At 39.3% G+C, this 26,603-nt stretch overlaps 1 protein-coding gene across 4 annotated transcripts in view; it reads left to right on the forward strand.

Moving 5' to 3' along the window:
• SLC35A5 (solute carrier family 35 member A5) overlaps positions 1–22,294 on the forward strand; it is a 712,931-nt gene extending 690,637 nt beyond the window's left edge. For all 4 annotated transcript variants that reach the window (XM_044072367.1, XM_044072365.1, XM_044072366.1 and 1 more), the window contains exon 8: positions 20,549–22,294. In XM_044072367.1, the coding sequence (XP_043928302.1) occupies positions 20,549–20,617 (69 nt within the window). In that variant the 3' untranslated portion in view covers positions 20,618–22,294. The remainder of the gene's footprint in view (positions 1–20,548) is intronic.
• Positions 22,295–26,603: the final 4,309 nt, after the last annotated feature.

Genomic DNA, 26,603 nt, shown 5'->3' on the forward strand with positions numbered 1-26,603 from the left:
CTTTCTCAGAATTGGGAAAAGGCTTTTACTCAAGGCTATTTCTGGTTCCAAGAAAACAAAACTCATGGAGACCTATTCTGGTCCTTTCAGTGTTAAACACCTTTTTGGAAATTCCAAAATTCAAAATGCTTACTCTACAACAACTACTTCCAGTACTCTCCCAGGACGCTTGGATGGTGACATTGGACCTAAAGGAAGCCTACTTACACATTCCCATCAGGCAGGAACGCAGGAAATTCCTCAGATTCAAAGCAGGCTCGAGGCACTTTCAATTCTCTGTACTGCCCTTTGGTTTATCTACTGCGCCCAGGGTTTTTACCAGGTGCCTGGCCCCAGTAGTGGCTTATTGCAGACTTCAGGGATTCAGATTTACCCCTATTTGGACGACTGCCTTATCCAGGCAGACAGCAAGGACCTTTACTTCAACATCTGGATTTTGTTCAACGTCTCTTCCTCCTCCTGGGATTTTCAGTGAACATAAAAAAGTCACAATTGATTCCTTCTCAACAAATGATATTTTTGGGAGCCCTCCTAAATACAACCTTACAAAGGGCTTTCCTTACTCCAGAAAAACAAATACAGCTGGCTTCAATTTTCAAAACCTTGGCAACCTTAACTCAGCTCACTGCAAGGAAATTCCTGCAGGCACTGGGCTATATGGCTTCATGCATTCTGTTAATTCCAAATGCAAGGCTTCATATGAGAAAGCTTCAATGGTACCTGAAAAGTGTATGGTCACAGCATTACCAAGATCTAGACACTTTGATTCCTCTGATCCCCTGCCTCCAGAAGGAGTTCCTTTGGTGGTCCAGGGTGTGCTTTAAACGAAGGGAAGCCTTTTCGTCTACCTCAACCTTCTCAAATCATAACCACGGACGCCTCGGATTATGCTTGGGGAGCACATTTTCTAAACAATTGCCAGCAGGGGACCTGGACAAAGAATCACCTTCACTGGCACATCAATCTGAAGGAAATGTTGGCAGTTCAAAATGCTCTTCTAGCCTTCAAGACCCTTTTGCAAACAGGGCCTCTTCTAATTCGGACAGACAACACCACAGTCATGTGGTACATAAACAAGCAGGGGGGGGCTCTCATTCATACCCCATTTGCAGACTAGCTATGACTTTATGGGACATAGCTCTAAGTCTGAATCTGCATCTTCAGGCTCAATTCATTCCAGGAAAGCAGAATCTCTTAGCAGACAGCCTAAGCAGAACCATTTTGGATCCTCACGAATGGATGCTAGACACCAACTTTTTCAACAGGATAACTGCAGTTTAGGGGTGTCGCCAGATAGATCTGTTTGCATCCCATCTCAATCATCAGCTGCCTCTCTTTTGCACCAGGTCCTTCCACAAAACAGCTTGGAAAGTGGATGCCCTGTCATTCAGTTGGAGGAACCTTTCGGGATACGCCTTCCCTCCTCTTCCTCTTCTTCCTCAGATATTACTGAAGATAAAACAGGACAAGCCCAAGTTCATCATCTTGATTGCTCCAAATTGGCCTTGACAGTTTTGGTATCCGACCTTACAACATCTGTGCTTGGAACCTCCTTGGATCCTTCCTCTGCACCCTTCTCTTCTGTCCCAGCATCAGGGTCAGATGCTACACCCTCATCTCAAGACCCTTTGCCTGGCAGCTTGGCTCTTCAAGGAAATTTGATTTCTTCTAAGCTCCCCAAACAAGTTTTGGATGTTCTTCTAGAAGCCAGACGGCCCTAGCACTAGGAAATCCTATGCCTCTAAATGGAAAAGGTTTTGTATTTGGATGCAGGACCGTGGCTCTAATCCTTTTGTGCCTGATCTCTCGTCTATTTTGCTTTACCTTTCAGACCTTTTGTCTAAAGGCCTTTTCTTTTCTTCCATTAAGATTCATGCTTCTGCTATATCTGCTCATTTTAATACCGACCCTCCTGTTTTTTCTCATCCATTGGTGAGAGAATTCTTGAGAGGAGCTAAGAATTTGAGGCCTCTCAGGACCCCTCCTGTCCCTGCCTGGGATCTTAACTATGTTTTGGAAAAACTTACTTTGCCTCCTTTTGAGCCTGCTGTGGCTTCTGATATTAAATTTTTATCCTGGAAGACAGTTCTTTTGTTAGCATTGACTTCTGCCAGAAGGGTTTCAGAGTTGCAAGCTCTTATGGCTGTAGAGCCATACCTAATTTTCCATCTTGACAGAGTATCCTTGAGGACCAATCCTACTTTCATGCCTAAGGTGATTTCAAAAGTTGCTTTAAATCAGACAATTCACCTTCCTACCTTCTTTCCTAATCCTCAAAATAAAGGGGAAAGGATTTTGCATTCATTGGACATACAGTTACGATTTTACTTGGACAAGACTAAAGAGTTCAGAAAATCTAACCAATTGTTTGTTTCTTTTGCCTCCAGTTCTCTTGGAAAGGCTATTTCCAAACAAACTATTTCCAAATGGATTGCCTATGGAATAAGATTTTGTTACACTCATCATGGGAAACAGTTTCCAGGTACTGTGAGAAGTCATTCTACTAGAGCAGCTGCCACTTCTACTGCTTTTCTCAGAGGAGTCCCTACCAAGGATATCTTGGAAGCTGCCATTTGGAGTTCTGTGCATACCTTTTCCAAGCACTACAATCTCTCTTTGTATTCTAAGACCAGGGCAGGTTTTGCCTCTGCTGTTTTGCAGGGCCTTCTTGCTGCCCCTTCTTCTATCTAAGCCTCCTCCCTTTCTTCACTGCTTTGGGATTCCACCCTACAGTTATGACTGCAACAGTGAAACACGAAGAACATAGTACAGTTGTGTACACCTACCATAAATGTAGATGTTCGAGTGTCTTCACTGTTGCAGTCGGTGTTTCCCTCCCTCCTATCCCCTCTTTTTTCACTTTATGGTGTGTTTGTGTTTCCTTGTAGGACTTTTTTTTTTTTTTTTTTTTATTGGGGATTTCTGACATCTGGGGCAAGAAAGGCTGGAGAAGATGGCGTCGGCTGAGGGCTATGTACCAGAGCATACTGATGTCAGGGTACTAGCTTGTGCAGCCGACGTCGGACCCAGACTTTGTGATTCTGGCCGACCTCGCAGTTATGACTGCAACAGTGAAGACACTCGAACATCTACATTTATGGTAGGTGTACACAACTGTACTTTCTTAAGGGCCTGCATCCAAAGTTCTACTCTCTCCTTATTTTGAAAACTCAACTGTTTCAACATCATTTCTTTCCACTTTGATTTGCACAAGTCTTAACTCTGTATCTCTGACGTATCCATTCAGATATGGCAATCCTAAACCAACTTGCTCTGTGGGGAGAAGCAACTTAACCCAATTAACCAATGCCCACTCTCCATCCCAGATAAATTCCTCCAGTTCTTTATTAATTATGGTCCACACCTTCTCCTCTGGTTGATAAAAATATGCCTTACATGTATACAGTAATAAAAGGACTAGAAACATTTTCACTGCTTATACCTTGTTAACCATATCAACAGTCATGAGTTTCTAACGTTCCCAACTTTTCAGTTCATAGGTAAGTAGGCTAACTGCCGATGCAGGCCATTTTAAGACTAGCAAGTTTCCGTTTTTGTGCTTGAAATAACCTATCCCATTTGGTTATAGATTGGCCTTGCCTATACCATGGTCAATAATTACATATTACTTTTAATGAGAATAATAGGGTCCTGTCATTAGTATTACAGGGGGCAGTCCAGGGTTCATTTTCTGTGTCCCATACATAAATCTAAGTTGTGCTTGAAAATGGACAGGGATGACCTTTGTTCTGTGTGGATGGGAAGTCGGTTCCACAGCAGCAGTATTCTCTGAGAGATAAACTTGTCCCTCCAAACCATTCTGTTGTAGAAGAGTTTTAGATTCTTAGAGTATTTCTGATGCCATTTGACTTGCTGATGTGCAGGAAATCCACCAGTAATGAGTCAGAGAATGCCTTCTATGCTAAACACAGGACAGCTCTTAGCCTTCTGTAATATACAGAGTATAGTTATATATGGCCTTGAGTCAGTCCATGCAGGATATGTTGTTTAGGCCTCGTGTACGTTTAGTAAGGTTTCTGTGTGGGCGTTCCAGTTGTATGTGTCTGGACAGATACATGCCAAAGGGGGTGTGGAGTCCCTCCCTCCTCTGGGCCAGTAATCAAGAAGCTGCAGTCCTCGCCATGAATACCAGTGGGGGACGTTCACTTGGAACAAAAATGGATACATACAGTATTTTCAGATGCAACTCTCTGCACTTAGCACAGTTTCCCTTAAGAGCACACAGGGAACACACTCCCATCCTGGGGATGGGTTTCCCCCTCTCTTTCTCTGACCAGGCCCCAATTAAGACTCCACCCTGACCATAGCTATATAGTTGAGTCCTCAGCCAAATGTTCCACTCCAAGTCCTACACCACCTTCTCTATAAAACCAGTAATCTGTGTCCCTGCTCCAATTAGCGTATATATAAATATATATATATATATATATATATATATATATATATATATATATATACACACACACACACACACTCTCTCTCTCAGATTTGATTTTTACACACACATCCACACCCACCCGCATACACATACATGTGGGAAAGGCTGGCACAGACTTACCAGATATGCCCTTTTTGCCCAGACTATAAGGTAGATAATGCCACCAGAACATTCCAAAGCCAGCTACTTTAAGGCTCTTATCAGAGTACCCAATTATACTGAGTAAAATTAATGCTAATATAAATGGTAGTGTTTGGCCAGTGCAGCAAGGCTTTCAGAAGTGGCCACATTGTCACCAAATAAATATAAGTACTCTCAAAGTTTAAAATATTGACTAACTAAAAGACCATCCACAATGAAAAGTTTAAATATATTTAATAATAAATATTAAAAGAACATGGAATACTAAATATCTAATTACAGAATTACCGGAGTTTCAATCAAAGGAAATATTAAAAATTATGCAGATGGAAAGATTTGCACAGATACAGAAAAACAACACTTAACTAATATCACTATATTTTCCTGACTGATCTAAAAAAATTACTGTCCACTAGTTCACTTACTAGAGCAAGGCAAGATGAAGTTGGTGAGCGGTCCTTCTTTGTCAGGTTTCACAAACAGACTGTCCTGAGACTTCTGTCTCATCTAGTGCTAAAACATCATTTCAGTGCTGTAGTACAGAATGACATCACATACATCTAGCCATTGACTTCTGGTTCTCACACTACTCCCTTTACTAGAAACTGAACCAGAAACTAGCACATATGTTTTGTAATACACACACAGAGCTTTACTAAAGTGTGTTTTAGCATCTGGAAGCTATAAAACCATTTCAAAAATTTTCACCCTGCCAGGGTAGCAGTTAATTCACCTATAAAGGGCAATACAGTAGGATTCCTAGTTTTCACCGACATTTTTTCTCTGGCTGCCATTAAAACTATAAGGTACAATCTTTATGGCCTAAACCAGGTCATTTAATTTCAGACTAGTTTTCAAAGTTAGCTGGACTGATATTGACCTGTTCTCTTCCAGTATCCTCTGTTACAATATATCTATTTCAACAGTTACAATACAGTCCGACATACAGGTGCATTTCTTTTCTGTCCAGCAGGACCCACTTTGGGTACATTTTTTAACACAAGCAGCTTTACAAATGCATTTTCAAACCAAGCACCTGTACAGATCAGTTTGATATACGAATGACATTATAATTCTTTACAAAACTCCAGTGGACTATGCTGGCATATGTTACACATCCACTGCCCTACTCTGTTTGGCATAGCTGGTACTGCCTTACATCTCTCCCCCTGTGAAGTCTCAAGCTAGCCTTTCAAGTGACCTTGGCGAAACGTTACTTGAGAGGAATGAGCCTGTCTGGGAGTACACTAACCCATACCCTTCCTTGAGAACCCATCTGCATTGGCATTGCTGAACCCACTACGGTGCTGCACTGTCATGTCATATGCCTGTAACCCTAGACTTCACCTTAGTAACTTGGGATTTTGCTGGCTATCTCAATGTTAGACATACATTCTCCTCAGATGACTCCTGCCGTCCACTGCAGATACTCAGCAGAAAGGCCTCCCTGTCATGGTAAGGCTTCATCATGTTAACATGGTACCATTTGTGCCTTTGCCTCCTGCCTAGAAGGTTTACCATGTAGTTAACACTGACCTTGTTTACCACTTTGAAGGTCCCCTCACAAGCTGCCAGCAGCTCATTGTGTCAGACAGGAATGAGCACCATAACCTGATGCTCCACAACATACTGTCAGGCTCAAGCATTCCTGTCATACCAGACCTTTTTCTGCTGTTGGGTTCCTGCCAGGTTCTCCTGGGCCAAGCCCATGAGCTCCCAAAGCCTTATCTTTATGTTTAGGACATATGCCACAACAGACTCCTTGTGGGATTCACACTCACCCTCCCAGTCATCACAAAATCTAAAGGCTACCTCACCCGATGCCCATACAGCAACTCAAAGGGTGAAAAACCAGTGGATTTCTGGGCTTACCTCTCTTTGTGCAAACAGCAGCTGGGGCAAATATTTGTCCCACTCTCTTAAAATGGTCTGCAGATGCCCATAACATGGTCTTTAGTGTAGAGTTTAACCTCTTCACAAGACCATTAGTCTGGGGGTGGTAGGAGGTGGTCTTTAGGTGCTGCATTCCACAGCACTCCCAGAGACAAGCCAGCAGGTCTGACATGAAATTGGCATCTCTGTCAGTCAGTATTTTTCTCGGGAAACCTGCCCTGTTGAAAGTCTCTAACAGAGCATTTACCACCTTCTCTGGTATGATGGAGGACAGAGCCACCACCTTAGAATATCTAGTAGCATAATCTACTACCACCAGGATATACTTCTTCCTTGTGGAACTTGGGGTACTCTGAGTCCCCACAATATCCATAGCTACCCTCAGAAATGGCTCATTAATCACAGGCAAAGGCATCAAAGGAGCATTGACCTCATCTCCCACCTTGCCTACTTTTTGTCAGTGCTCACAGGCCCTGCAGTACCCTGTTACATCCATTGCAATCTCAGGCCAATAAAAGTTCTGCATAAATATGTCTCTTGGAATGCTTTCTGCCCATATTACCTGCAAAAGGAATGTCATGGGCTATGCTAGAAGTGCCAGACGTAGGCTCTAGACGCTACCAACTGCTGTATTACCTCACCCTCTTGCCCTCCCTTAGGGGTCCACTCCCTATACAGTAGCCCTTTGTCCCAGAATACAGACTCCCCCTTTCCTTGAGAAACAGGTGCTTCCCTAGCTACCTCCCTCAAGCCTCTTAGTTAGGGTCGAGAGCTGAGCCTGTCTCAACTCTACCTTTGTGACCCTTCCCAGCTGCCCTTCCACAGGAAGTCAGGTGCTGCACCTGGGTACTACCATTCACCTCTGCCCTTGCAGTCACTGTGTCCAAGGGAACATCAGTACTACCAGCAGCCGTGGCTAACCTTCAGGCTCACAGCTATAGGGTAGCTCCCTCCCTGAAATAGCCAGCTCACCAGCCTTGGCTTCAGGTGTGGGATCTGTCTGGGTCTCTTCCAAGCTGCCAGCCCCACATGCCTGTTTCCAAGCCTGATTGCAATGTAACTGCATGCACACAAGGTACTGCATTACCAAAATCATTCCCTATCAGGACATCTGCAGGGATATCCTCAAGCACACTTACTTGCTTGCTTCCTTTTCCACCCTCCCAGTCAAAGTAAAATCAAGCTAAAGCCATTTGGAATGGGGTCCCGCCTAAAGCTCTGACTGGAGTGGACTGCCCAAGCAAGTACTGCTCCTCTTTAACCACTCCAGGCTTCACAATAGTTATGTCAGAGGTTGTCTCTCTTTAGCAGTGGCCTGATTTCCATCCACTAAGATAGGATATAAACTCCTGTGATAGTCTGGTACCCCAGTTGTCTCCAGACAATTTACCACTGGCATACTGTTATTCCCACTTGCTGGCTTCCCCACCTTGCTTCCATGGGCATCTGTATGTTACATGGCCCCACTGGTTACATTTAAAACATCTAACCCTTGATACTGGCTTTGTACCTGAATTAGTGGCTTCCCCTGTTACTGGTGGACTTTGGGGTGGTTTCAGCTGCCCACCATGGGTTCCCTTATATCCATGTGCAGCACTGGGTATCTCCTTGTGCAGTGATGCCCTGCTTGCTAAATAGAGGTCCCCTTTTTTCTCAGCTCTGCAGAGTTACACTCCCAGTCTGACAGACATATTCTCATGTCCTCAGGCAAAATGCTAAGGGCTTGTTCCCTCACCAAAAGGTTTGCCAGCCTTTCATAAGTGGTGAGCTGACGCCCACTCACCCACCTGTGGAAATAAGCACTTAACTCAGCAATATAATCACATACACTTTCATTTTCCTTGTGTCTATGTTCACAAAACGTTTTTCTGTAAGGTTCAGATGTTAACTCAAAACATTCCAGTAAACATGGTTTAACTTTATCATAGTTTAAATCATGAGTATCAGACAATTTAGAAACGCCAGTTACAGCTTTACTATGGAGTAAGGGGCTCAGGAACCATGCCCAGAGCCCTTGGTGAACATTATACTGTTTACATAGTCTTTTAAATATATGAGCAAAACTATCAAAATTGTCACCCTCTGTAAACTGTAGAAGAAATGTACTGACGATTATTGCTTCTGCAGTTTGGCTATTCCCTTCTCCATTATCTCCCACGACCCTGACGAAGAGCCAGCATCTCCCTCTCCTGTTGACACTGCTTCTCATTTTCCTCAGCCTCCAGACAAGTCTTTCATTTTATTCAACCTCCAAATGCCACAGTCTCTCTGCTGATTCTAATTCCATCTGTTTTGCCTGGTGCAGTCTCTCTGCTGATTCTAATCCCAAATGTTTGGCCTCCATTTCAAGTCTCTTTAATACCAGACAGGTTTATAAGTCCTTAGATGAAAAAGTGAACTGTCCTGTTTCTGTGGGCTGCAAATCCCCATCACCAGACTGGTTATCCTCCTGGTTGCTGGTCTAGGCTACGGCTGCAATTAAAGCTGAAATTCATTTCCTCTTTAGTCAGGTTGGCATGCACCAGTCCTTTAGCTTTGCAAACCTTCGCCAACTGGTTCTTTGTCAGCTTGCCATAATCCTCTGCTAACATCATTGTCTACTTTCCCTGACTTAACTAAACTAACAAAAAAATAAATGCAACTGTTCTGAAAATAAAACTTTGTATGTTTACTTTGTGGCTGCTGAGAGTACACACACCTCCATTGACAACTGCCTACAGGCTACAGAAGTTTAATTAATATCCACACCACTGCTCACCAATGTGTGACATCCCTCCTCCTCTGGGCCAGTAATCAATCAGCCGAATCCTCACCACAGACACCAGTGAGGGGCGTTTACTTTGAAACAAAAATAGATCACACTGGGAACACACTCCCATCCTAGAGCTGGGTTTCCCTCTCTCTCACCAGGCCTCAAATAAGACTCCACACTGACCACAGCTGTAGAGTTGAGTCCTCAGCCAAATGTTCCAAATCATGTCCACCACCCTCTCTGTGAAGCCACTGCTCTGTGTCCCTGCTCCAAGTAGCTGGACACACACTGTTTAAGATTTGTTTTTACACACACACACACACACACACACACACGCACACCTGGGAAAGGCTGCAACAGATTTACCAGCTATGCCCCCTTTGCTCAGACTGTAAGGTAGGTAGTACCACCAGAATACTCCAAAGCCAGCTACTCTAAGGCTTTTACCAGGGTACCCAGTTATACTGAGTAAAATGAATACTAATACAAATGGTAGTGTTTGACCAATGCCACAAGGATTTCAGAAGCAGCCGCAGTGTCACCAAATAAATATACGTACTCTCAAAGGTTAGTCTCTAAAAGACTAGCCATAATGAAAAGTTTAAATATAAGTATTAAAACAACATGAAAATACTTAAGATCTATTTATAATAAACACAAATTTCCGTCACAGGAAATATTAAAAATAACAAAGATGGAAAGATTGCCACAAATACAGAAAAACAATATTTAACTAATGTCACAATATTTTCCTGACTTATCTAAAGAATTGCTGTCCACTAGTTCACTTACTAGAGCAAGATAAGATAAAGTGGGTGAGAGGTCCTTCTTTGTCAGGTTTCACAATCATAGACTGCTGTGAGACTTCTGTCTCATCTAGTATTAAAACATAATTTCAGTGCTGGATTATGGAATGACATCACATACATGTAGTCATCTTGCTTCTGGTTCCCAAACTACTCCTATTACTAGAAACTGAACCAGAATCTAGTATATATGTGTCATAGTACACACATAGAGCTTTGCTAAAATGTGTTATAGCATCTGGAAGCTATAAAACCATTTCAAAAATGTTCACCCCTAAGGACAATACAGTAGGATTCATAGTCCTGGTTTTCACAGACATTTGTCTCTGGCTGTATTCAGAACTATAAGATGCCATCTTTGTGGTCTAAACCAGGTAATTTAATTTTAGACTATTTTTCAAAGTTAACTGGATTAAGGTTAACTTCTTCTGTTCAGGTATCCTCTGTTACAGTATATTAATTTCAACAGTTCCAATACAGTCTGATGCAGTTTTATTTCTTTTCTGTCAGTAGGTCCCCCTGTTGATACCTTTTTAACAAAAATCAGCTTTACAAATACATTTTCAACACAAGCACCTGTACAAATCAGTTTGATATATAAATTACATAAAAATTCTTTACAAAACTCCAACTAGTTATGCTGGCATATGTTAAACATCCACTGCCCTACTCTCTCTGGCATAACTGGCATTCCCTCACATTGTCACAGGGGCATTATATTCAGTGACTGGCCTATTGAGGGCTGAGTAAAGGAAGATGTTGACATCCTTAGATCCTGGACACAATTCCTTTGTTTATAAGCTGTGCAGTAGAGAAAGGACTTTCTTCCATTTTCTAGTAATTGCTTTTTTGGCAACCACCATAATTAGACACAGCAAGGCCTTACCATGTCTAGGCAATTCCGATTCTGTATCATAGCTCAAAAAAATCATCTTCCTCATCACATCAATCTGCCCACCCAGCATTTCTGACAGTGCATCCTGCAGGGAGTCCTTAAAGGCCGCCAACTCGCCAAACTCTCAGAAAATATGTTCCCAGTTACCTTTTTTTTTTCTCTCTGTCACACCTCCAATATTTGTGGTCTACCTGAGGAAAAATGCTCTGGAGTCTACTTGGGTATAAAAATATCTATGTAAACACTGCCAAGCAAAATTCCTAAATCTTGTAGATTTTGTTGCATGTTTGGGAGACTTACATGTATCCTCCCATTGTTCCTTTGTGAATTGCTTAGCCAATCTCTCTTCCAAATCCTTTCTAATCTCCTCTGATTGATTCTTATAGGTACCATGCAATATTTTATATACTCTACTAATTATTCCTTTTTTAATCACAGCTTCTGTTCTAGATTCTACTAAAAACTCTACCAGTGCTGGTCTTTCATTTAGGACCCCCTATTTCTTTCTGTTTGCTTGTACTTTGCCTTCCCTATCAAAGATTGATATTGATCTCTAACTTGCAGTCCAGAGAAATTGTTGGTGTCTTCCCTTTCTGTCATCTTTCTCTCTCTAGTTATTTGGTCTCAGTACCTTCGTTCCTTTGCCAATTTTCTCCAATAAATTGCAGACCCCTGTTGTGTATTATTTGTATCCCTAATTACAGTCATCGCTATCAGCAAAATCTCCTTTCTCTATTCCCGTGTTGGCTTAGTTCTTAGGATACTTTTTGCTACTGTATAGATATAATATTCTGTATGATTATTGTTATTCTCCTTAAAGGCCTGCATCCAAAATCCCAGTTTCTCATTGTTTCTTGAGCATCCCCCCTCTTTCATCATTATCCCTTTCCACTCTGAATTATAGTTTCTGCTTGTGCTATGTATAGGAGCCTTAACTGTGTAGCCCTGAAATACTTATTCAAATCAGGTAATCCCAATCTGCCCTGTTCTACTGGAAAAATCAACTTATCCCGTTTGACTCTTGCCATCTTCCCGTCCCAGATAAAGTCCTTCAGCTCTTTATCAATTGCTATTCACAACTTCTCCTCTGGTCGATAAAATTATCCCTGACCTGTGTATAAGACTGATGGGATTAAAAACAATTTTTAACTCCTTGTATCTTACTATCCATGTCCATATAGCAAAGCTTCCATTTTTCTCAATTTTTGTTTATTATTAACATTGCCTTTTGTTTAGTATCTTTCCACGTATCCTTATCTGCCACACCAGAATCATTTTTAATCCATACTCCTACATTTTATCATGTCCCCATAAATATAGGTATTGCTGAACCAAATCATATGTGGGTATATAATTTAGCCTTATAGCCTTTGTTTTAGCTTCATTAATTTTGTATCCCAAAAACATTTGAAACTGTCTCAAAATGTTCCATAACGCTGTAATGTCTCTTTCTGGTTTTGTCAGGTATAAAATTAAATCAACTGCAAATAAAGCCAGCTTTTCTTGACTACCATACCAGTTATATCCTTGAATTTCTGAGTCCCTTATTTTCTTTGCCAGTGGTTACAAATACAATGCAAACAACAAAATGGAAAGAGGACATCCTTGCCCCGTTCCCCTGTTCAAGCAGAAACTATCAGAGAGGACCCGACCCACTTCAATCCTCACCTCTGATTCCTCGTATATCCTCCAAATCAACCTTACATTTTTTTTCAGGAAATGCAAATGCGTCCATTGCCCTGCTCGTAAAGTCCCAGCGTACTCTGTTAAATGCTTTCTCTTTATCCAGACTCACCAACAATAGTGTTTGTTCTGTTAATGTCAGATGTTTGCCTCCCCTTCACAACACCACATTGATCCATATCTATCAATTTTGGCATTACTTTTGCCATTCTTTTAGCCATTCTTTGTAATCATAGTTCATTATTGAAATGGGTCTGCATGAAGCTGGATTTGATGGATCTTTACCCTCTAAGTATTACAGCTACCACTGCTTTCTGCCAGGATACTGGTACTTGTCTTCCTCTTAAAATGCTTTTAAAACCTTCCAGATATTTATCAGTTTTTCCCTCCTAGTTTCTAAACTTCCACAGGAATACTGTCTGTTCCTGGGGACTTTCCTGTAGATTCGTTATGTGTCACCATTTTTATCTCATCTCCTCCTATCCTAACCATTAGTAATTTAGCCTTAACTACCTCTAATCTTGGCATATTTCCATTTTTCATAAGGATTTACATTTGTATCTTTTCTTGGTTTCCATATTTCTCTGCTTTATACAGACTTTCATAGAATTTCCAAAATATTTCTAGTGCCTGTACAGGATCTTTGGTTACCTTCCTTGTTATAGGCTCCCTAAGCTTAGCGACAGCCCCTTTTACTTTCAGTTGTCTGAGTTATTGTGCTAAAAGATTTTGTGCTATTATTATCCAGACTTCCGCGGTGGTGCAGCAGTAGAGTTGTTGCCTCAGAACATGAGGTTCTCCCGTTCGATTCTCGGCTTGGGTTGGGAGTGCCTTCTGTGTGGAGTTGCATGTCCTCCCCACGGTCGAGTGGGCGTTCGAAAGACCTGCATTGAATGGGCGTGCCTTCGTTGAAGGTTGGGCATTGAGCTGGCAATTCAACACCATAAAAACTAACTGCCAATCATTAGCAGACCGGAGTTCCGCTGTGGTGACCCCTAACCGGGAAAAGCCGAAAGACAACAACAACATTGTTATCAAAAAACAGTTGCTTAACAGCAATATTTCTAAACTCATGTATATTATGCATGTAATCCCTTATTTTCTGCTTAGCATTCTGCAGTTGATCCTCTTCTTCTTCTGTGAAATTCCCCTATTCTGCAGTAGTTTAACATTTCTCAGTACCTCTAAATAATTATTGTTACTTCTTGACCATAGCTCCCTTTCTTTTATTTCCACCCTATTTTTAAACTCCACCTTAATTTTATGCCACTCCCGATCTGTATTTTCAGAAATAATTGCTATCCTCTCGAATAGCTCTTGAATAATCCCCACTACCCATTTCTTAAATTCCTCTCTTTTCAACATATAGATGGGAAAGCGCCAGCGTCTTATTTTTATTTAATTACACTGTGTTTTTATTTTAGTTATTGGCATGTGATCTGAAATAGTTATTGGGTGCATATCAAGACCTTCAATTAAATGTACATGTTCCCATGAAATGTAAATTCTGTCTAGCATAGCTGAGTTTTTATGTCTTGGGGAATATGTAAATTCACTCTGAACTCCTTTTACTGAATGTACACCTTCCATGTCTAATATTTTTCAGAAATTTCTTCAAAAATCTACCCTCCTTTGTTATACTTTCCTTTCTGGGCCCCCAGACACATCTTCACTGCTGCAAATCAAATTTCAGTCCCGACCTAGAAGTAATATTCCTTCCTGAAAATTGATTATTTCTCCCAGAATTTTCATAAGCTCCATTATAGCAGTTTTAGGTAGAATAAAAATGCATGCCAGTGTAATCCTGCTCCCTTTCCAGTAGCCCCTTAGCACTACAAATCTGATATTATTGTGTTTTTATCCTCTTCTATCACTATTGGAGCTCCTCTTGCAAATAAGTACTCCCGTTTTCCTTTGTCCCAAATATTCCACTGAATAACAATCTTGAAAACCTTTATTTATCAAATTCACATGTTCAGTTCTTTCCAAACGTGTCTCCTATAACATAGCTGTTTGCACTCTACATTTTAATATAGTTCACAATTCTTTCTTTTTTGTATTTATCTGTGAGACCATTGACATTTAAAGACATTACAGAAAACATCATTGTATTAAAAGGTTATTTTCTCACCTTTTATGTATAACACCTTTTTTGTTAAATGTCTAGTTCAAGCTTTTGTGTTACATGCATACACTGTTTGGCGGGTTGAACTTTTATATAGTTGTTTCTTGTCATAGCTATTTGAGCGGATGTCCTATATTATAAAACTTTTTGTTTTATTGAAAGCCCTCAAAAAAAAAAAAAAAAAAAAATACCCCCCCTAAAACCTATTAATTTAATGCTAACACAGAAAACCTATGTACATCTTCAAATATTGAAGTTTTACCCTCCTAATAGGAATGAATCTCCCAAATGGACAGCCACACTCACATACTTGAGTTAACTTAAAAGAAAGGTGATTCAGCGTAAGACGCATGGTGCAGCCTGTGCTTCTACCAAGTGCTGACTGGTTTTGTCTTATCTTTATAGCTCACCCAGCTGGGAAAATCCCTGAATGCTTTCAAAGAACATTATCTGGTAGCCGGTTTATCTTTTCCCCCAGCCAATCACTCTCTGCCAGATTGTAAATAGTTTCTCTTTATCAGATTGTCTGCATGGAGACATGAAAACCAGACAGCCATTTCTCATTATCAGATTGTCTCCATGAAGACATGAGGGCCATATACAGAATTGCTGCTAAGCATTAATTTGCTAGAAAAAAACCTCAGAATATTCATTGTTCTTTTTCATTTGCTTGCTTTCTCTTAAAACTCATTACAAAATAAATCTAATGTCCTTAATCCAGTCATTCCCCCATGCAAGAATGAGAAAAAGCACATTAACTTTTCTTTTGTTATGCTGTTATGACCAGGCTCTTTTTTTTTTTTTTTTTTTTTACATTGCAGTACCTACATTTCTTAAAATTGAATGAGAAGAGAGAGAAAAGGAAGAAAGAAAGGAAAAAAGTGCCTATGTTTGTAATAGGAGAAGTGCGGTAAACTCGTTTAAGACGTGAGCCATTTGGGAAGAAATGGTTTAGTAGATAAGAGGAGGAAATCATGAGTATCAAGGTATTTTTTCCCTAGAGATTCAGGGCATATGCATATTTAAGTATGATTTAGATGTATTTCAGTGTTGGTTTTAAAAGCAAGGAGATTGTTTATTTGTCTAACGATAACGGGACCATTGTTTCATAGTTTAGCTATGCTTACTGACTATAAGGATTCCCCATGTGAGTTGCTGGACATTTTGGATTCTTTTAGGTGTTGGCCCTTTAATAGGAGGTTCCATTTGGGTTTGTACCGTTTTATTGTGTTGCTGGTGGGATGGTGTAGTATTTTATATGCCATTATGAGCTGTGTATATATGATGTTGTAGTTCTAGCCAGTTCAAGTTTTGCAGGGAATACAGTAATGGGTTTGGTTTGGAAGGTTGAATGCAAATTCACTTATAACACTGTTCAAGCTTGTTCATTAGTGTAGTCCTCTATTAGTAAAAATTATAAATGCATACAGCAGAGTAGGAAGTAAGAGGGATGTTGCAGGTGCCTTCCTGCTGTGGTCTGTGAGAAATGGCCTGACTTTAAGTAGCCCTAATTTGCTATGGGACAACAGCACTGATGTGCTGGTCAGATTTAAGTTTGTCATTTATGATGATGGCCAGTAACTTGGTATGGATGATTTGTTCTATTTGGGTGCTGTTAGATGAGATTATATTTAGTGGAGGTAAACATGCTTAATTTTGTTTTTTGGGTGGTGATTCAGCCAGGTCTTAGTAGAGGAGGAGGACTTGTTTTGGGTAATTGTTTGGAGATGGCATAGTGTTGTGGCTGAGCAGACAAGAGTTGAATCTTCAGCGGTATTGTATGGTTATTTGGTTGTACTTGTTCAGTGCAGCTGAAGTTCTTTCAAAAAACACTTTTGTGATGTTGATCCACCTCTGCGTATAGAATCACAGAGCTTTGAGCACTTAGAGTATGTTAGCATGGATTGTGAAATAAATCATTCCAAATCAAGATGTCAGCTTGTAAAAGGCATTTTTATTCAGAGCAGTGTTAAGATTTTAAGACCGGTAACTGAAACTTGGCAAAACTATGTATAGATTTTACTAATAAAAAGGAACCAGGGAACTCACAATAGGGAAATTCAGCAGTTTAGGTCTTGCATCCTTTCAACCAAGGACATTCCCTCTTAGAATATTGAGCAAGTTATTTTGAATTTACATTGTGTTAGCTCTTCTGAAATCAGAAAATGAATTTAAATATGGTTTGTAAGATACAACAGAAATACAAGCATGAATTCTTGTTTAGAATGCAGTTTAAACTATGAATGCACTAGTCATGATTTCATAATACTGTTCTAACATATCTAGTGAAAGCAGTGAAACCAGGCCTGTCAGCAGCTGAATAAGGAGTTTGGTGAAATCAAACCAGCACTATTATAGAGATATTTTAATTTTAATTTAGATTTAGAGAAAATTATTAAATTAAAAAAAAAAAAATTATTAAATAGTTTATATACAAGCAGGAATTTATTAGGAGTGTGTAAATATATATTTAATTTCATTTTTTGTCTTATGCATATGAATGTATAAATAACTAAATACACTTTTTTAAATTATGATTAATTATTGTGGCTTAGCCATACTATTACATGAGATGTCATCCTATGGATTTATTTTTATATATTTTTATCTTTATGACCATCTAAAGTCTCTTAGAATCATTGGGATATTCAGAATATTAAATTAATATATGACTGAATAATTTTATGGAACAATTATATTGAATCCAGTTTGAACTATTATATATATTCTTAACCTAAGAAAGATAAAATTATTATGTTATGCAAACACTATATGCTAGTTGGATTAAACACTTTTTACATATCCTTGAGCTAGTATTTATAATGATTTGTCTTACAAAGCAATGAAGGAAAATTTTATATGTGTAGTTGAATGTCTTCTTTATATTTTGGACTCAAGGTAACATAAGATGTAAGAGATGTTTTTACAGGAAGTGATTTCCTTTTATGGAATTCAGCCCAAATGGTATTAATTGTTTAATTAATGTTTAATTAGACTTTTAACCGCCAAAATGGTAGTTAATTAGGGCGGATACCTTACTATATAAAATGTGGTCATTTTTTAAGAAATTTGTAACCTGATGAAGCGGACTTGTCGAGTCCGTGAAAGCGCTTGTTTTATCAAATAAATATTTTTTGCTGTTTATCGTGGAAGCTTCAGTGATTTGTATATATACAACAGAAATACAAGCATGAATTCTTGTTTAGAATGCAGTTTAAACTATGAATGCACTAGTCATGATTTCATAATACTGTTCTAACATATCTAGTGAAAGCAGTGAAACCAGGCCTGTCAGCAGCTGAATAAGGAGTTTGGTGAAATACATACAGCTTTTATTCAAGCAGTTATGAGCACATTGCATTTATTAAAACTTGACTGTCTCTGTTCTTCCTAGAGATGAGAGTAGAAAGCTGTGATAGAGACAAAAATACTAGACAACATTTCCAGTTCAGAGATGCTATCTGCTGTATTCAGCCACATAGCCAAACATACATTTTAAGCTTCATGTGTAGGAAAATGTATTTGGCTTTTTATAACAATTGTCGTTCAGAGAGAGTAACTCATACTTCCTTCCAAAAGTGATTTTTTAGTTGTGCATGAATCTGTCCATTTATCTCCATGTTTTCTGTGCCTGCATAAGCCAGAGAGGATAGAGCCCTTCACAGTCTGGATATGTTTTGCCATCTCGTGTTTTGTCTAAAGTGGATGCATGAGTTTAGGAAGACTTAATAGCTGCTTATTTTCTTTACTTCAGTGAAGGAAGGCTTTCCCTTGACCCTCTCTAAGTGGATTGCAAGGTGAATCATCTTCTGCTGTAAGACTGCTAACTTCCCTTTGGAAGATGCTGCAGCTACAGTCCACTCTACCCATGAGTGTCTGCCTCCCTTGCTTCAGGAATCTGCACAATGTTCATTTGGTCTTAATTTCACACCTTGTCTTGACTGTGACTTTGGGTGGCAGCCTTCTTGTGATCTTGTTATATATCAGGAATCTGCTTTGTGAGCTTGGTCCCTGGGCTGTTCTCTAGCATCTTCCACAGTAGTAATTACTGTTTAGAATTCAGCCCTACCACAGTATCTCAGAAAAGAGTCACAATATTAGCTGGAACAAATGTGTACTTGCCTTACCAGTTGATCTGTGAGAAGAACCTCCTTAATGAGTCTCAGATATCCTTTTACTCCCATCATTTTTGTGAGCGGCTGTTCCATCCTACCTCAGTTAGCGAAGAGTTCCTTGTTGGTCAATATGTACTTACATATGTTTGCACATGGAGGTCATAGTAATCAAAATTCTTGAAGGTCAGTAGGCTGTAAGCTTGACAGTTGAATCTTTGAACTTATTATCATAATAGTATTGGTTTTAGCAAGCATTGTTTGAGTCATACCTTCTTGAGTATGGTAAACTGTGGTATTTCAGTACTTCCCGACGGTCTTTTAAACCTTTATCTGTTGGCCTTCCCTTTGCTGTGAGACTTTTCTGTGTCATAGGTCAGCTGAGGACAACCCCAGTTGTCTGATGTCACCAGTGTGCCTTCATGATATCAGTTGATCTGTGACAGAATCCTCAGGGGTAAGCCTAATCACTCTCCCAACTCTCTGCCTATGTACTGTCCTCCTGTACCTAGCAGGACACCTCACCCAGCTACTGTTTATGGACTTCCTGTAAAACGGACAAGCATGCGTTAATATATTCTTATACAATGCAGTTTACAAGATTGTTTACTTGAATTACAGAATGTTCTTCCTAAGTAGTTGGGAAGGTGAACCGGTGTGCTCAGGCGCAACTTATAGTCTCCTGCTGCAGTTTGTGATGCCATAGATCGAACTGGCAGAGAACTTGTGTGCTTTTGAGTGTGAAAGTTTCAAAGAAAAGTCATCAGACTGAAGACAGTGGGAAAGGATATCCTAATCATAAACTCATGAGGGAGGATGCCCTTCACATATCAACATATCTATTGCTTTTCTAGACCTTCCCTGTATTTATTCCTAATTACCCTTTGGAAATTCAATATTTTTCCTTTGTGATATGGAGTTATTTTATTTATTTCAAATATTTTTTGCTTGTGCTTCAGGAGGCAGTGCAAGGGAAGCAATGTGATGTCAGTCCTGCCTAGTACTTTCTTCTTCTTTCTTCACTGCAGAGCATTTTATACCCCCCATAATTCATTCCTGCAGGTAGGAAATAAGTCTGTTTCTTGATCCCACTGCAGAAGCCAAACAATGCATTGCCTGTAACAGGGGGTGGGGCCTATGTACTCATGCTTTCATCTTTCTTATGGTAGCAGGCACGTTTGTGCTTTTAATGTGAATGTTACAAAGTCTCCACTATCACCCATACGGTAGCCCTGTATCACAGCATCCCTTAGATACCCTTTTCAGATGTTCAGTCTTCATGTCACCCCATCTGCCTTCTTAAAGTAAGTTATTTTCCAATAATTCACATTCCAGTTTATCAATTTGCAGGTTGCTGTACTTGTTGCTCAAGCAGAGCTAAATTGAAGCGAACATTATGATACTAAACATATAGCATTCATCATGCAAAGACATGAGATGTTTGATTTTCATCATCATTTTCTCCAGAAATATTGTTTAGCACTACCAGTGGTGATGGATGATGTGTTTTGATCTGATAATATGAATGAGTAATAAATTCATTAGTATGATAACTAATGGAAGTGATTTCCCTTGTTTTCATTTTAATCTAGGAATTAAAAGCTGATTCAACTTTGTTGTATGTTTATTTATTTACTCATTCATTCATTTATTTATTTACTTATGTTTCCTTTCTTTTAAAGGATGGAGAGGAACTAGAGAGACTTACTAAAGCAAATGCAGACACAGAAACAGATGATGATTCCCTATAGAGCATGAAGAGATGAATAGAAATGGTTGCTAACAGGACGCTGTTTACCTTTAACCATATTTCAGCACTGTGGCTTGCTTGCCTTAGAGCAGATGATTTGCCCACTTTGGAAACTGACCTCCTTTCCTTGAAGTAGCTCTCAGGACATGCTGTTTCCATGCAAAATGAGTTACAAGCACCACCGATGTTTATTTAAAACTGGAAATGTTTGTGCAAAATGTGTACAAAGTCCCACACATTTCCAGGTGTACAGTGCAGTCTTTGGTTTCATTTGATTAATATCTGGTTACACTGAGGCTGTACTAGATTTCAGGAGTACTCCACCAAAAGAAAATAAAGGTCAGAATTTGGAAAAGTGTAAAGAATACAGTCAGTGTGACTGTTTTATACAGCAGTGCATTTTAGCAGTTTTTTGGCTTGCAACTTGTGTGCAAACACCTTGTTGAAAAAAGACATAGAGGTATACTCCTTACCACACAACAGTTGCCTGACTGTAATGATAGTGTATTATGTAAATCACTTATTCCGGTGAAAAAGATCACACAGATTTTTTGGTACCTGAACTTGGTAATCATGTTTCTTGCAGATGTGTTGTCTAGTAAACTGAAAAAAAGCATTGGAGTATGTCTTACAGCTTCTGTTAAAAGTTAACACAAGAAAACTTGAAAGAACTGGTGAATTGATATAAGTATTAAACATAGCATAGTGAACAAACATACCTGAGCAAGTTTTAAGTTGTACCTTAACTGTACAAAGTAAAGAACATTTGCACTTGTATTATCAGTTTCATGTAGCCATTTACTGGGGTGTCTTCGAGCAGTGATAGTTATTTCATCCATTAAGTTGTACTGAACTGTGGAGCTTCTGACTTCTTATGACCACTAAAATGGTCTGACTTTGGTACATTGTCCTTCAGGGTATGGTTGTCAGTTTCGAGGCTGCTTCATACATACCTGTGATGCTGTGGTGTTCCTATTAAAAATGAAGCTGGTGCCTAGTCACTTCATTTATATTTGTAGGTTTGAATATGGGCAGAGTATAATGCCTTTTATACACTGACTTTTTCTATTTTGTTTTCACCATTTTTATGATGATGTTCTGGTCATAGTTTTAATCACTCTTTCCTGTTGTGTTACTGTTGCCTGGTAAATAGGTATCCTAAATCAAAATGTGATTCACAGAAAAGGGAAGCCTTCAGTGTTGGTGGTCCAAATTACTGACTTGGGCTTACAAGGCATGGTACCATATATAGTATTCTGCATAAGTGTCAGTATTTACAAGTTGAAATAAAAACATTATATACATAGCCTGTTCCCCAGATGACATTGGCACAGCATATCCTTTTGTACTTCAGTTCTGCTTTATGAAACGCTCTGCATAAAATTGCACACCTTGGAATGATTAGTTATCAGCTCCTATTTTTATTAATATTTTCTGGTATACTCCAAGCTGTATAGTTCATAAAATAATTATGCACATAGTGTAGAGTACAAAACATTCTGTCATGAAAGCCCTAAGTAGTTTTAACGTTATGTTGTCACAAATGGTCTTGATTTGGTATTATGTAGAACCTAAGTCAAAGAACATTTACCAGAAAGTGAAACCGTCAGTATCTGGGTCCTGTTTGTAGTTTCTAGTGTTTCTTCGGTTCAGAAATAAACTTGTGTAAAGATGTGTTCATAATGCTGTTTAACCCAAGCCAAAAATGTAGTATCTGCTTGTGATTTTTTACATTTCAGCAGAAGTGGATATTTTGCCGGTATTCGCTTTCCAGACACTGGATCTTCCTGGTGTTACTGGTACAGGAGTGTCCTGATTTCAGAGGAGTATTTATGATATATTGCTGCTAGGACTGTTTATATGTAACTTTTTGCAAGTAAAGCATTTTTGTCTGGGTAGCCAGGCATGGATAGTTAATGAGATATTAAGGACATTTTAAAAGATTATTAATTTGCACTTCTGTATGCATAACCCATATTGTGTGCCTTCTTTGTTGGCTCTACAGCCAAAAGGTGGGATTGTGTGACTCTGCAAGGGAAGATTTGCAAGCTGGTTATCACTGATCCCATTATAACTCCAAAGATAGCAGTGCACCTATGTTCCTTTTCAAATTTGCATTCAGATTTTTAAAAATTCATCTCTTGGAGATTTACTGTTAATAAGTTAAGCAGTCCATTTAGTCTAAGGAAAGAGTACCTTTCATTAAGAGTCCTGTTTGGTAAATGCCATATTGGTGCTTTGATTATGCAATCACAGATGGAGGAAAACAGTCATGTATAGAGTTTAGATAGATTCCCTTTGTCCACGGATGTGTAATATCAAAACTCTGGGTTAGTATGTGTAACTAGTAGGGGGTATAAGGTACACAGACCCCCATCATGGGTGTATATGTATTTCTTGTCAGTGAGTGCTTCAGTAGGAGATGTACATTAGAGCTATTGCTTTCAAACATGGCATTTTCATTGGTTTGATGGTTTTGACTGCCAGGACTCTTCATTGTACCAGTCGTCTACATGGCTGTCAAGATGGATGAGGTCCCTGAAAAAGTTGTTTTCTGAGCACTGCAGAATTCCCCATATGACCTTTTTTTTTTCATTTGATGTAACTGTTTTTTAGTGTAGAATTCCAATTTCTTTTAGGTGTAAATACAGTTTTTACTGGATTTCACCTCAGATTTTGTTTGGGGTTAGAAATGCAGCCAGTAAAAAGTGACACTGACAGTAAATAATGTAATGCATATGTGTCATAAAACACATTATGTCTTGCCCTTTGTAAACAGCTTATGCCATTCATATTAGGATTACTGCTGGTACAAGTAGGTAGGCATACACTTTGTAAGCCATAGTGTATACATAAATTTGTAAGGGGTAGTATGCTGCCCATCACAAGGGTACCAAATCTCCAAGGTTAAAACATATTAATAAAATTAAAAGGGCACAAAATAGACAGCAAATAGTGTAACTTTGTTCCTTGGTGATGTGTACATGCTACTTTACTAGCCTTTCAGTTAATGGCTTCTAATGTAATACTTTATTATGCTGCATCTTTAATGTTATATTCATGTTAGTTATATACCATAAGAAAAGGCAGGTATGCTACTTGCTGGGGGGGGGGGGGGGTAGAGGAGAAGAAGCAGTCTAGAAATCTGTGTACAATTCCAGAAATTCTGACTCCGTCCAAGTTTTGATATAGCATGTTGGAAAGGAGTGTGTTTACCTGATGGAAGTTCACATCTTCACATTACTGGTACACAACTGCTGCTTATTTTAAAGGTTACTACTTTTTCACTCTATAAATATGTAGAGTTCTATGGGCATCTCTTTTGTGAAGTCTATACGTCTCCTGATAACTGCATGTTTTTTTTTTTTTTTGACAGGTGCTTCAGTTCGCATTCACATCCAAAAGATGTCATAAGTGAACTTGTGACTTTCCAAGTTGCCTGTGGGGGTACGTGTGTGTGTCCTATCTGAGATTAATTTGCACCACTTGCTAAATGAGATAGGCTCTAGTTCCATGCAACCCTGAGTTACATAAAGTGTGTGTGTTGGACAATGAAGGAATGTTACTCTTGCTCTTAGTTTTGGTGAAGGGGACATTAGAAATATTGCCACATTCTAAGTTGTAAGTTTAAATTACTATAATACAGAATATTTTGTTATGGTGGAGTGGAGACTGAAGGTCATAGATAAGTGTTATGGTGGAGTGGAGACTGAAGGTCCTAGATAAGTAGAAGGCTCTAGGCTATCAGTCTGCAGACTATTGCAAGCATAGCGAATGACCAGAGGTCAGAATCAAGCTGTCCTTGTATTTGTCAGGTTAGGACCTTAACCATTATGCCAACCCTTACCATGAAGTACTGACATGCTGTTGCTTTATGAAAGGGACTCCGTAATTTTTGATGTTTCACTTTAGAGACTTGGCCTATTGAAATACATTTTAGCTCACTTTATTACCGTACATTTCACGTCAGTCAGAAAATGCAGTTCCACTTTCAAAGCTCTACTGAGGACCTCATTGAAATTATGGCAAACTCGTCACAGTGGGAGAACGAATCATTCAAAACAAGCTGCCACCTTCTCAAATATAATTAGTCTACATTTCAAATTTTCAGCTGGGAAGTCTGACCTTTAGATGTACTTTATTGATTTTCCAAGCTGAAAAAATGCACAGCAGACTTGATAGATGGTATTTCTTCTTTAGTTGGAGTAAGATAAAATTACTATATACAATTAAGTAAATGTCATTTCATCAAAAGCCTGGGAAAAAATACAAAATGCCTCTGTGGTCATAATCCTTCATTGCAAGTGCTTACTGGGGCTGTCAGGTCTGATTTGTACTTATGCCTTACTTTGCTAACAGCCATAATACTGAAGTAAAAGAAATGTGTATAAATGTTTAGAAATGGTTCCATGTCATACTCTGCCAATCAACATAACTGCCAACAGTGACCCTCTACTGTCTTTGCAGTTTGGATAACTTTGAATGACAAGCTCTGTCACGTAGTCTTTGTAACAGACCTTCTTCCATTTGTCCTTCAAACCTGGACTGACTGACCAATTGCCTTGATCAGCATTTGTTGTCTACCCAGTTCTAAGCATTGTCCTTTAATTTGCCTTCTTCAAGGCTGTCTGACATCAGTCTTTAGTATTAATAGTGAGTACTCAGTACATACCAAAGTAGGCTGAAAGAGTGTATCTTTGTCTTAATAGTGAACAGAACTGTATACCTTAAACTCATTTAATTTGTATGCTAGCACCTATCTACCTCCCAAGATTCTAATTTTGCTGAGAGGCATTCTCCCTCAGTCCTTACTTTCCCTTGGATCATGTTCATTGCTAGTAGACAGCATATGTGCATAACTCTTTACTTGCAGTGAACAGAATGAAGGACGCAATTCAGAGACATGATCTGCAATGTGGGAAAAAATGATTCGCATAAAGGTGGGGCCATTGATATCTACATAATTCAGATGTGTGAGAATCAGAAACTCAGGTCTGCAAAAGTAAAACTGACAGTGGCAGTACCAGAAAAGTGCACATGGTAGTGTTCTGTCTTGTGTATATGAGATGCTGCACAGTTCACAGGTGTTGTACAGTGCAGTGTCACATACCTATAAAGACCTTCAGTAAACTTACTACTGACATGAACTTGGGAACCTTTCATATTCTCAAAAAGTATGGCATTAGCCAGACATCCAGCACCACAAGCTCCCAGACAACAGCAACATGACAAACAGTGACTTACCCATGTGTATCTTTGCTGTTATGGAAAGATCACTCATGAACAATTGTACTGATACCAGCCTGGATTTACACACATCTGAAAGAGTACGTGATGTGTTGATACATGGATGTATGTAATGAAGAAAGATGCAAACGAGGTAATGGTAGCTTTCAGTATCATAGCCACAGACACCCTTCAAATGGCCTGTTGGATATTGCAGGTTTCCATGAATATATTCTTCAGTCATTTCCTACAGCCTTCTGCCCAGAGATTATTGATAATGGAGATCGCTGGACCTTGGCATTATATTTGTGTTGTCATCAGAGTTTTACAGTAGAGGAATAGTTTTAACTGCTGCTCCTGTAACATTTTGATAGGTTCTAAAGAATGCAAAGGGGGACTGGCACATCCTTAATCCCCTCCCAGTCTATCTTAAAAAAAAAAAAACAGCTTGAGGGAGTTTTCAGGGAGATGCAACTAGTGAAACAGACTCTTTCTCACTCTTATCTGCTTACCTGTGTAAGTACAAATAACACCTGTCCAAGTTGGAAAACCTATTTCTAGATGTTACTGTCTCTTTTATCTACATATCTAAAATGTCCGCTGGTCCTTATTAAAAATAACATTGGATTGAGCGATAAGGTTACCAAGGAACAGACAGGCATGTCTACTCATTTAACCTCATCACTTGCCTTCTGGACCTGCAGTTACAAAAAATCAAGTATTCTCCTTAATCATGTAGAATTCTTCTGAGACACTGTTTT

The sequence above is a fragment of the Protopterus annectens genome, chromosome 5.part0 (assembly GCF_019279795.1).
Source record: "Protopterus annectens isolate FY-2018-M chromosome 5.part0, PAN1.0, whole genome shotgun sequence".
NCBI classification, from domain to species: Eukaryota; Metazoa; Chordata; order Ceratodontiformes; family Protopteridae; genus Protopterus; species Protopterus annectens.